This window comes from Polypterus senegalus, chromosome 10, assembly GCF_016835505.1.
Source record: "Polypterus senegalus isolate Bchr_013 chromosome 10, ASM1683550v1, whole genome shotgun sequence".
In the NCBI taxonomy this organism is placed as follows: Eukaryota; Metazoa; Chordata; class Cladistia; order Polypteriformes; family Polypteridae; genus Polypterus; species Polypterus senegalus.
The window spans coordinates 104,988,789-105,001,448 of NC_053163.1; the positions used below are offsets into that span (position 1 = coordinate 104,988,789).

A 12,660-nucleotide genomic window follows, 5' to 3' on the forward strand; every position below is an offset into this window, starting at 1 on the left:
GCTTTGGGTGGCTGAAGATTGTACGTAATCTTCATGGCCACCATAGAGATTGCTGGTGTCTTTGGTGAGGTTATTTGAAGCAACAACACCTTCTAATTCATTACTTTGTAGCTAGAGGTGTGACGTCTATTTTGGCCAAATATGTGTTTGGCTTGTGTCTAGCAAGGAGAGAGCGTTCCACCTGGGCCTTCATATATAAATGGTGCATATGAACAAAAATGCTGCGTAAGCCCGTTTACACGCTCAAATCTGGATGTATAAAACCTAAACTTGCTGCAAAGCTACGCACATTTTCACGCTAGCTAAAACCCTGGTGTACGCAAGTTCTCCGCTCGGTTTTGTAAACTGGCAGCACCCAGCATCAAAGCAGTGTTACTGTTCCAGTGTTGTTTCCCTTTCTTTTTTAGATCCACATCCATGACGTGGCTTTATAAATACACTGAAATGAACCGCATATTGTTTATTAGTTTAATGAATCTGATTGTAATTAACCTGTAACAATTGTGAACGCTGGCCCCGGCACAGACAGACGGACATCATATTTTGCTCCCCACACACCGTTTATTTACAATATTATCAAATATACAAAGTCACGTGCACTCACGAACCCCAGTGCCTCTTGCACCGAATCCCCCAAAGTCCAGGGCCCACAGTCTCTGTGCCTTTCTTCCTGGCCGCCTCCTGTCCGCTCTCCAGCTCAGTCCTTCTGCCTCCCGACTTCCACCACCGACTGGAGGGAGGCGGCCCCTTAAATAAGGCTCCCGGATGAGCCCCAGGTGTTTCCGGCACCTGTTCCTTGGCCACGCCCCAGCGTGGCGGAAGTGCTGGCTGCCTTCCTGGCAGCTCTCCGGGCGCCACATAAAGTCTTCCCCCGCACTTCCTGGGGTGGCGGAAGTGCCGGGCTCCCGGGATAATTAGGCACAGGGGCGCCGCCTGGCCACGGGCCCCTACAGGGAAGGGCTTCCATGCCCTCAACCCGTGGCCCCCAACAGAACCAGGACGGACGCCCTGCGGTGTGGAGGAGGCACAAGCCCTCCTCTCGTCCTCCAAGCGCCCGGCCGGGCTCCAGCTCCGCCGGCGACTGCATGGGATCAACCGGCATCGGGGCGCCGCCTGGCGGCAACCACGGGCCCCTACAGGGTAGGGCTTCCATGCCCTCGACCCGTGGCTCCCAATAGAACCAGGACGGACGCCCCCTCGCGGTCTGGAGGAGGCACAAGCCCTCCTCATGTCCTCCTGGGCGTCCCGGCGGGGCTCCAGCCCCGGCCGGGGGCCACACAATATAAAGGTCCACGGAATGGTCAAACTATTCTAAATACTATAGCTGCTTTAGCGTTGTTACTCTCACTACACCTTCTTCTCCTTCTTTCAGCTGCTCCCGTTAGGGGTTGTCACAGCGGATCATCTTTTTCCGTATTACTCTCACTGCACCACTCGGAGTATTTATATCACTGTATTTGAGTGGGGAATGACAGCTATACAGCAGCTGATCAGAAAGAGAATTATCGGTATACAGCATTTAGCACACGCTGCCTCAGCCATGCTGTCTATTGAACTGCTCTCATACGGCAAACGCTTCAGAGCCTTTCCTGTAGGGACATTGTGGTTCAAAAACAATCTGATCCCAAGAACTATAAACGCAATCAATCAGTCCATCAAGTGCTCCTTGTAGTACTGTTTGTACTTATAAGTACTATCACCTTACTGTAAACTTGCGATACAGTTATAATATTGCACAACATATTTACATATGATGACGATATCATTTTTAAGATGAAATGCAGCAAAATATGTTTATTATATTATACAGATAAAACTTTGACTTCATTTAAATAATCTATATTGTTAATGATTAAACATGTAAGGACACGGTGTCACAGCGCTAGCGATGAGCTGGCACTCTGTCCACAGATTGTTCCTGCCTCGCGCTGTATTCTTGCTGGGGCTGGCATGACACTGGAAGGATAAATGGATAGAATAATTAAACATGTACTACGAAGATATTTCAATATTTCTTAAAAGTTTTGAAGAATCGGCGTTCTAAGCTTACAGATGGCTTAATGTCTACTACAGAGCTGATTGTGTGGCGACTGGGTATTTGGAGAAAGAAAAGTAAGGACAGGAATTGGAGGTTAGTACGTTTGAAAGAGACAGTACTGCTGCAATAAATTATTTCATCGAAGGTCGCGCATCAATCATCTTGTGTGAGGCAGGAACAATCACTGCGCCACTGTGTTCCCATGTTTAATAACATGCTTTAACTCCTATCATTATGAAAATGATTTCAAGTATACATCTCAGTATTTTAGTTATTCAGACCACTGTAATATCACAAGTGTAATGGATTCTGTGTCCTTTCAGAGGAAGAGAAAGCCCGGAAGCACGTAGTGATTCACACACACAGAGCACAGAGAAGATTAAATACAAAACAAAACATTTAACTTGCTACTTTAGTTACGATGGGATTTAAGAAACTAGTTTTAAGATGAAGTTTACTTTAATGACAAAATAAACTACGTGATTAAAGTGAAAATTTCGAGATAGATTGAAGTTGACATTTCGATTTTTTTTCTCACTGTGTCCCTATTTTTTTTTCTTTTCTCTGTACCCTAATAAGCTTTCATATGACACTCAGATGGTGGGCTACGACTCACCTTTTCACAGCTACTTTGATATCTGACAACTTCTTTTTATTTCGGGCACTTGTGAACTTGAGCTTTCGAGTTTCACCGACACTCTATGTCACTTAATCAACTTCCTTTTGTTGTTTATACCACTGTTTAAACCAAAAAATCGTACGGTTTTCCTTGCTTCCACTCGGTATTCGCTGAAATTCCTTTATTTCCCCCCGTGCTCTTGCCATTGCCTTTTTACAGAACGCTGAGCTTAAGGGCTATTTACTGTATATTGATTTGCATATTCAAAGAGGCATAATTATGGGAGGAGTTTGGGGAGTGGAAGCAGGTGCATGCACGAGCATTACTTTTCACGCTGACCGGGATTTATGGAGCGGAAGAACGTGGAATTTGGCAAATGCACAGATTTATGCATCTGGATTTTTTTGTGCGTACGAACATTTCTGCTTTTGTCCTTACGCCATGTTATAGTGTGAGTTCTACACACAGCGTTATGCATGAGGCCCCTGGTGTTAAGCTCCTGCATTGAAAGCAGATTAGCTGGAAGAGGCTCCAATTGCCTGTAACTCAAAACTACATATCTGGTATAGTAAAGGGCTAATTTAATATTTAATATCTCAAAAAAAAGTACACATTTTAGGGATTGTTTTTCTTGATGATGAAGACCACTTCTAAGCAATCTGTATTCTAATGGGACCTTCTGATGTTACAGCAGAAAAAAATATAGCTCATTTTGTTTTATAAAAGAATTATATTACTGTAGCATGAATGAAGATGTGGGGGTCTTCGCAGTCATGATGGACAAATGCACATTGATTTTTCTTTGGTGTGCATGCTGGCTCCTTTGAGCTCAACTGCACTCGCTGCCCTGCCTCAAACTGTCATTCCTTTTTGTTGCTTTTCATCGGAACAGACAAGTTCATTTTGAGAGTACAGAAGTTAGCAGCTGGCAAGTCAGCTAATAGGTAAAATGAAAAAAATTAAATTAAGATTTAAGATTGAGGTACTCAATGGAGCACTGGGCCATTTAAGCCTTAATTAAAGGAAGTTTTACAAAATCCATATGGCTCAAGGTGATGTAAAAAGATGCAAAGAGCAGTGAGTGACGTGCATATCGGGATGTAACAGAGAGTGCATAGTCAGCTTTCACATTATCCAGTTTATCCAACAATTTTCTGTACCCACTTAATCTAATTCTAGAATCTCTGGGAAGAGGAGCCTATCCCAGCAACATAAGTCATAAGGCAGACTTCAGCCCTGCAAGGGGTGCCAGATCACACTCAAATGCACACTCACACTTAGTCAAATTGGAGTCATCAGCTTACTAAATATGTACATCTTTGGAATATCAGAGGAAAAGCAGAACCCTGTTGAAAGACCCATACACTGTTGTGACTTGAACCCAAAGCACTGGGACTATAAGGAAACAGTGTTCACCCATGCGTAACCCTTCACCAATACAATAACACTGAGCTACCATTTTGGACCACAATATTTCTATCTTGTTTTATTGCACGACTCTGAGCAAATCATAGCACCTGCCATTGCCTGGAGTATAGTAGCAGTAACACTATTAGTAGAGGTAGCAGTATTATCACAAGTACAGTGGGTAAGTATTACACCCTGTATTTAAACTACGGGTGATGCGCTGGTCACCAAGTGGAACAAGGTCTGTTTAATTCATTAAGAGTGAATAAGACATTACAACAACAGCATCTCCAACTAGAACTCAAGTTTTATGCAGGGTACCTTTCTGCTTCTGCAAGAAGTCGATTGTCCTCTGTAGTATGGTGGACTTGTCCATTTTCCGGGGATGGCCGTGCCCTTGCAGCATAGTACATAGCTCCTTAATAAGAATGTTGAACTGGTCTCTTCTCTTCTTCTCTGATTTATTGCGTGAAGCCCTTTTTAAAACATGAAATTAAAAGAAAAAGTAAATGAGTGCAAAGAGGGCAATTTGCCACCTTATGCAAGGGGGAGAAAACAAAAAAGTATATGAAAAGGAATCATTACCTGCATTTGAAAAAGTAATCACCCCAAGACAACTGAATCATATTATGAGACACAGTGTTAAGTTCATTTCTTTAAACAATGGCTGCTCTGCTTCAGAAGGACACATAATTGGGCGTCTGTAAACGAACATGGCTCTTTTCATTTGAACTGGTCCCTGTTCTAAATAGCTGATTTCGTAAAATAAAGCAATTTGCTGAGGGTTAATCATACCCCTTCTCTCTGTCTTCTCTTTTATTTGCTGTTACTTAACCCTCTTAAAAAGAAAAGCAGAATTTATGATATAATTATTGAAGTGGGAGTCGGTAAAGGCCAGCAAGTAAAAATGATTATACTCATTTGGACCAGTGCTTGATGGCTATGACCCAAATGTACTGAAAGAACATCTAATATGTGCTGTGGATAGATAGATAGATAGATAGATAGATAGATAGATAGATAGATAGATAGATAGATAGATAGATAGATAGATAGATAGATAGATAGATAGATAGATAGATAGATCTTTAATTGTCCTCAGGTATAAATTTAGCAATGAAGACTCCCCATGTAAAGGTGCACAATACCTTTTTGCTCTGTCCTTCTCATCTTCATCCAAAAGATCTTCAACACAAGTGCTGCTTTCAAAAGAAAAAAACAAAAAAACATCAGCCTTAAGGACCTGACCTAAAATGGATGTAGTTCAGTCTGTCCCCTGACCTTTCTTTATTGGCACAATGGTAAGCTGCTCTGCTAAAGACTATGCTTTATTTACACAGATTAGAGCTCTCCAGAGGCCATATTTAGCATTATGTGTGCAATGGCTAATTTAGGCTCTGCCTATTAAGAAAGCAGTCCTATAAACAGCTACTCTAGTCTGCAAGGATGGATGGATCTAGACTAGATGTCACGCAGGGTCCCACACATTAGGTTAATTTAACAGACCTACTGTTTATCAGCTTGCTGGTGGCAGAAAAATAAACCAAACCCAAGCAAACAGTGGTAACTTTAACAGTCAACAAAATATGTGACGGATCATTTTTTGATATAATTTGACAGACATGAGTGACTACCAGTGAAGCTTTTCTTTTACAATATAATAGTAATGCACCTGAAAACTGAAATGGCTGTTAGAATTTGTTAAGTAGTAAAAAAGAGAAAAACAGAGCTTGCGCCTGTTACTGTGGAAACAAGGCCAGTGACCCAAGGTGAATGCTCTCACAAAAGACATACTGTACCACCATTCACAACATCAATATTAGTAGTAACAGATACATAGAAGACAGATATGCTGCCAGTCCAGGAAATAGTAATAACATGAAGCAGAGTCACAGTTTTCAACTTACTCCCAATCCCTCCTGCTGGCCAGGCTGTGGCTCCCCAACTCTGCCAGGTTGTCCATTCTCACTCCCACACCCGTCTGAGCCCTCTCTCTCGTCCTATTTTTCCCATTCAGGCACCTTGCTTTCAACTCACTCAAAGGCCTAAAGTTGAAATCCTCCTCCTCCTTTGGGATGCACTCAGGGTGGTGCTGTACAAACCCAACCAGAACCTAAAGAAAAAATGCAAGACATAAGAGAGCAAGAAGAGTCATATGGCATTCTTTTTCAAACCTCTCCTGCTAATGAAAAGTGACATTATACAGGAGAACAAATGAAGGTGACAGAGAAGATCCCCATTTCTGCATCTGCTAGGCTAAATTGCAAAGTGACTGGAGTGCTGGAGCAGTGTTACTCTTTTTGAGTCATGCTAAACCTTTCAGGGCACATTTGACCGTATTGGTAATAAATAAATCATAAGGAGATGAGATGATGTGATGATTAGCACTACTACCTTATAGTTTCTGAATAACGGGTTCAAATTCCAACCCATTCACTGCCTTGTCTGGATGTGTTATCATTACTATCTTCTCTCATTACATTTCCTTTCTCAAACATCCATGTTAGTTTAACTGGTGAACATAGTATGGAGTTAAGATTACTACCAAAATCCTGTGTCTGAGTACCACTCATTTTGTAAGTACAATTACATTTTGAGCACATTTTACAAGTAAGAGTTACATTTTGAGTGCATTATGTAAGCACGAGTTATAATTTGATTACATTTTAATCATATTTTGTAAGCGCAAGTTACATTTTGAGCACATTTTACAAGGGTGAGTTACATTACTGCCAAAATTATGAGAGCAAAAGCAGCAAGGTATGGGTGAGTCATCATTCTTCTAGCCAATGGGAATAGTCAATGCTACCCAGTCAATCATGAGGTACACCTCCTTCCTCACTTCCAAAACGAGAATGCGCATAGTCTACTTCATGACTTGGAACTTAATAAAAGTGACGGTTTGCTGCAGGTGTTGTATCTGATTCAGTACCCCCTGTCCCTCCTGGCAAAAATGTCAATCAAAACTTAAATCCATGCTGTTTCACTCAATGCTTGATTCTTTTAAGGTGTTGAGATCAGAATGCTTGTGTGAACGAAGAATCACACAGATGTGCCTTTATACATAAAATATATATTATTTAACAGCTTTTTCTAAAACGTTTCTTGTCTCTGTGGCTTTGTTCTTAGGGGTAAAGTACTCCTCCTCCTAAGTACTCTGATTGCTAGTGGAGGGGAGGGAGCAGGATGATTAACCTGTGATGTCCCGAATTCAAATCTTATCAGTTGTGAGTGCAGGCATCTGTTCATCACATGCCACCAGAGTATTTTAATGTATCAATAAGAAATAAGAAATTAGTTCCTACACATTTTAAAACAAACTTGAGTCTCATAATATAAAAGGATCTAGTAATCACTTTTAAGTTTTTTCTTTTGAATTGATAATAAAGTAGGAAGCAAAACTAATGTATGAGTCATAAGATTTGCACTAAGGAATATATAAATTAGTTGATTCAAAAAATTATATACTTCTTGTCCTTCATAATGTTTAACACTACATTTTAAGGAGGATGGGTGTATCACCTTGTCAGAATCTCCACACAGAGTCATAGCAAGGTTTTGGGCAGCTACCCGTATATTAGGTGTCCTGGCTACAAAGTCGCAAAATGTTATACAGCACTGATGTGCACAAAACCGAGTCCAAAACAGAACTGAGGGAATAAGGAAAAGGTGGAGGCTTTTAAAGGGGAAGACAGGAAGTGAAGTCAGAGGAGGCGGGCTCATAAGGGTCTTCAGCCATAGGCTCGAGCCCGGACGAGACATCAAAGGGTCCGGAGCCGACAAGGTCTTCCTCCGTAGGCTCGGACCCAGAAGTGATGTCAACAGGGCCAGGTGGAATCTCAACAATAATATTCTTTCTTAATTTGAATGTGAAATAAAAATCATTATTGAATTTCTAAGGTTGTTACACATACTTGAGATCAGCGATCACATTACAACGATAGGCCACAAATCAAAGAATTAGTTGGAATGAAAGCCTGAAGCCACTTCAGCGACCTCATTTATAAAGCCTGCATATTCACAAAGACAGGCAACTTCCCCTGCAAATGCTAGGATTTATAAAAGAAAACTCGACAGGGGAACATGCGTACATTTACAGCAACTCTGACCCATGAATATGCAACATTTCAGAAAAATTGGAAAATAACAAGACCCTTGATCAAATAGGGAAATGCAGTCATATCAGCTAAATGATGACTCACACATATTATAATTATAATGTAATATAATAATGGCTCTGTGATATGAATTATAATAATTCATATCACTGAGACATTATTATAATGTGTGTTAACATGACAAACATATTAAACCTCAGATGTACTGAGTATGACATGGAAACTGCATTTCAGTTCCTTTTTAAGATGGCCAATGCTTCACATTTTCACTGAAGAAATCAAAAAATATCAATATATAAAACAAGAAAATGGACTGAAAAAAAGAACTTGAAATGTGAACTGTTGTGAGCTAACACCGATTAACCAGCCAGCAATAAGGATACCTGAGCAAACAGACAGAAATGAGAAAACTTGCTCCTTTTGACTTTATTTGAACTCCTTGGACTTTTTAATTCTGGACTCTTTTATCCCATGTTAAACACACTCTGTGTATATTAAAAAAAAACTGCTATAGACTGATTTTTAATTCTGTATCTTTACTGACTTCAGACTTGTAGTTTTAGGGCATTCTTTTAAAACCTCCAACAAACTGTTAATTTATTAGACTTGGGGCAATTAGAATCTGAAAGGACAAACAGCCAGAGAAAGGCAAACACTGATTGATTAATCTTGTAATCAGAGTTAATTAAACGTGAAGTTAGGCCTTTAAGTTTGGGTACATGCTGGGCAGATCAGGAAGGCAGATCAGTGGAGGAGAGAGAAAAGAAAGGAGAGCCGAGGAGGAGAAAAGCCCAAAGAAATTGACAAGGACCTCCGCAGACTGGACACCAATCTGAAACATCTCTGCACCGAGACTGTGAAAGACTCACCTTCCATCACCTTCATTTTCTACATAAGTATTTTCAGGGAGACTCTTTTTGAAATACATTTCTTAACTTTTAAAGTCTCTTTTCAAATATATTTCTTCCTTAATGATGCCAGGAACTTTGTCACTCTTTTGTCTACTTAAGTTAAACTCTTTATTTTTTTCATTCATTTCAATAATACATTTTGCCTACTCTATTTCTTTGCACCTTTATATCGGTCATATTTTTTGTCAAACAGCTCATCTAGATGCTGCCTCTTAAATATTAAATGAGTCTTGAGCTGTTGACAATAGCTGGACACTTATTAGATGTCTTTGTATCTGTTTCATAATCCTCTTCAACATTCTGTTCATTTACTAAGCAATTCTGAACAATTTCTTATCAAGTGGTTGGTTGCAGGGAGCTGGAGGCAACTCTGGGAATGGTCGACATTAGGCAGGGGTTTACTTACACATCCATATTAACTCATATCAGCACAATTTAGAATTTTGCATCATACAATTATGAGAACCAAACTAAGCACCAGGATAAAATGTCCGTAAGTGTGAGATGGAACTCCACCTTGATCTCTGAAGCACAGAGCCATTGTGACCAATAATTAATGGCACTATAAAATGTACATAGCCACAATTTGCCCTTTGTGATACTCACTACAGCAGGATCCCATTTCTTCTCCTTCTTGACTGCTAAAATTAAGATATTTCATTTTTTTTTCATCTCCCTGAAAAGACTAAATCTGACTGTAGGTAATTACATCGACTCAACATTTTCAAATATCATTTCAATCAACATAGTGGCTGATATTTTTTATCTAGGTCAGTACATTTACGTTTTGCTGTCTGTGTTATTTCCCCTGGCAGGAGCAAAACAGTAAAGATTTTTCTAGAATAACATGCAGCTTTTTATTTTCTAATATCATGATGTTAATAAAACATACATGAAAAAGGTGCGGGAAGCTCAATTCCTGATAGAAGTTTAAATGTGGACTTTTCTGATGTACCTGTGTGAAGTGTGTGACCATTCATGTAGCTTTGATTTTCAAAAACTGCTTTAACCAATCATGAACACCTGCTGGGCTGAGCATGCAGGGAACAAATAACAATTTTTCTGAGCAATCCCTAAAGCCAGCCTTTAGTAATTATTGACTGTTCACTTTACAGTTTCACACAACATAATTCAAAGCCACAAAAATAGCAGAGACAAACATAAAAGAAAAATCAAAAAATTATCATGCAACTTTTCCTTCAATTCTAACTAACTTATAAACTGACAATAAAAAAAAAATCAGTAAATAAATACATTTTCTCTTTTGTCAGTACAGAGGACTTTCAGTTTATTTTATTAATAACTTTCCTACATTGAAGAAATGCCACAAAGCAGTGGTGATTTAGTCCTGTGCTTGTGTGGTCCCCTAGAATTTTATTGCCAAAAATATCACTGATTATTCGTAATATAAATAAGCTAAAGAAATACTGTACATGAAACTAAATGTACTCTAAAATGACCTGAAGAATAACCTTGTTTTATTGGACAACATTATTAATGAAAGTAAAAATAATAAAACCAAAATATAAAATATATCACATTTTTAAAGATGCCTTTTTTGTTTTGGAAATACAGCAACAACCTTAAAAAATGTTGCATAATTACATGGTGTGGCATAGTGGTTAAGGCCTCTAAGGTTGTGGGTTCAGATCCTGCTAGTGACCCTGTGTGAACATGAACAAGTCACTTCACCTGCCCAGGCTCCATTTGAAAAGACAAAAGAAATGTAACATTACAGGCCTGTCACTCTACTTTCCTCTTTCTCCAAAACACTTGAACACGCTGTTTTTAACCATGACTGTACCTTCCTTGTACAGAATGGATTGCTTGATACCAACCAGTCCAGCTTCAAGAGGAACTACTTGATCAAGACCGTGCTACTGACTGTGGTTGACCAGCTACAACTTGCTAGAGCTACCAACATGTCATCAGTCCAGATCCTGATAGATCTCTCTTCTGCTTCTGACATGGTCAACCACAACACTCTTTAAAACTGGCATCACTGGGACTGCTCTCAGATGTTTGGAGCCCTACATCTCAGGCAGATCCTACAGTGTGTCTTGGTGAGGAGAGTTGTCAAAGGCGCATCAGAAATGCACATTGGTGCCCCAAGCATCAGTGCTGGGTCCTCTACTTTTCTCTCTGTACACCACCTCGCTGGGGTCTGTCATCCAACTCCATGATTTCTCTCATCAGTGCTATGCTGATGATACACAGCTGTACCTGTTGTTCCCTCCGGAGGACAACATGATATCGGCTAGAGTCTCTGCTTGTATTACTGATATCTAAACCTGGATGAAGGACTACCGTCCTGGCAAGAACAGAGCTTCTTGTGATCTTGGCAAACCAGTCTTGTCAACTCGTCATGTCTGTGCAGCTTGGCTCACTGTCATTAACACCTGCTAGGTCAGTATGCTACCTTGGTGTGGTGATTTATAAACAGCTATCTTCTCCTGACCACATGTCTACTTTTTCTCATTCATACAGGTTCATGCTGTACAATACCCACAAGATCAGACCTGATCTGACAGAGCATACAACAAAATGTGTGGTCCAGGCTTTGGTCTTGTCATGTCTGGACTACTGCAACTCGCTCCTGTCAGGAGTATCCACCTGTGCTATCAAACTGCTACTGATGATCCAGAATGCAGCAGCCTGTCTTGTATTTAACCAGCCGAGATGGGCACATGTCTCTCCTTTATTCAGGCACTATGCTGCCTCCCTCTAGTAGAACGCATTGAGTTTAAATCCCTGATGCTTGCCTGCAGAGTAGTCAATGGGTCAGCACCTATGTATATAGAGACACTGATGAAGTGCGATACACCTGCCCGCCTACTCAGGTCTGCCAGGAAACAGCACCTAATGATGTCCTCTCTGCATGGTATCAAGTTTCAATCCAGACTCTTCTCCTGTGAGGTTCCTAGTTGGTGGAATGGTCTGCCCCCCTCCATCTGAACTGCTGTCTCCCTCAATTTATTTAAGAAGTAATTGAAGTTCTGTGAATATCTGTCAGTTAATTTGTGTTTAAGTTGTTGTTTAAGTTTGATTGTGGTATTGATAGTAAATTATTAGTTATTACATCTCTTCACTTGTGGCAATCAACTTTAGTTATCTGTCCTGTTACACTTGCTGAACAAACACGCCCTAGTCTAATGTTACTTGATTATGCTTACCTCTTTTGTACGTTGCTTTGGATAAAAGTGTCTGCCAAGAAAATAAATAAAAATGTAACCAGTTGTATCTCAAATGTTGTAAGCCAACTTTAATAAAATACAAATTAACGAATAAATAGGTTTTTGAAGTTCATAAGTGCCATGCTTCATAACTGAAAGCCTGGCTTCTACAAGAAATACAAGTGCTAAGACCTCCTGAACTTTTCAGATTATATTAAATCCTTTCATTTAGATGTATTTATCATTTATTTGCAATGGCAGCATAAATCTATATGGAGTAATAAATTGGTCAGTGTGTGAAAACAATTATCCAGTGTGGAAAAGCCCATCTGTTTCACTCTGTCAGTAATATTGTAGACCAGTTGGTTAAATGTTCAGATCCATTTAATGCACG

General features: G+C 40.0%; 1 protein-coding gene across 1 annotated transcript in view; it reads right to left on the reverse strand.

Moving 5' to 3' along the window:
- npas2 (neuronal PAS domain protein 2) overlaps window positions 1–6,091 on the reverse strand; it is a 76,333-nt gene extending 70,242 nt beyond the window's left edge. Inside the window, exons 1-3 of the mRNA XM_039766288.1 lie at window positions 5,972–6,091; window positions 5,213–5,266; window positions 4,386–4,540 (exon numbers count right to left, since the gene is read on the reverse strand). Coding sequence (XP_039622222.1) covers window positions 4,386–4,540; window positions 5,213–5,266; window positions 5,972–6,027 — 265 coding nt within the window. The 5' untranslated portion in view covers window positions 6,028–6,091. The remainder of the gene's footprint in view (window positions 1–4,385; window positions 4,541–5,212; window positions 5,267–5,971) is intronic.
- Window positions 6,092–12,660: the final 6,569 nt, after the last annotated feature.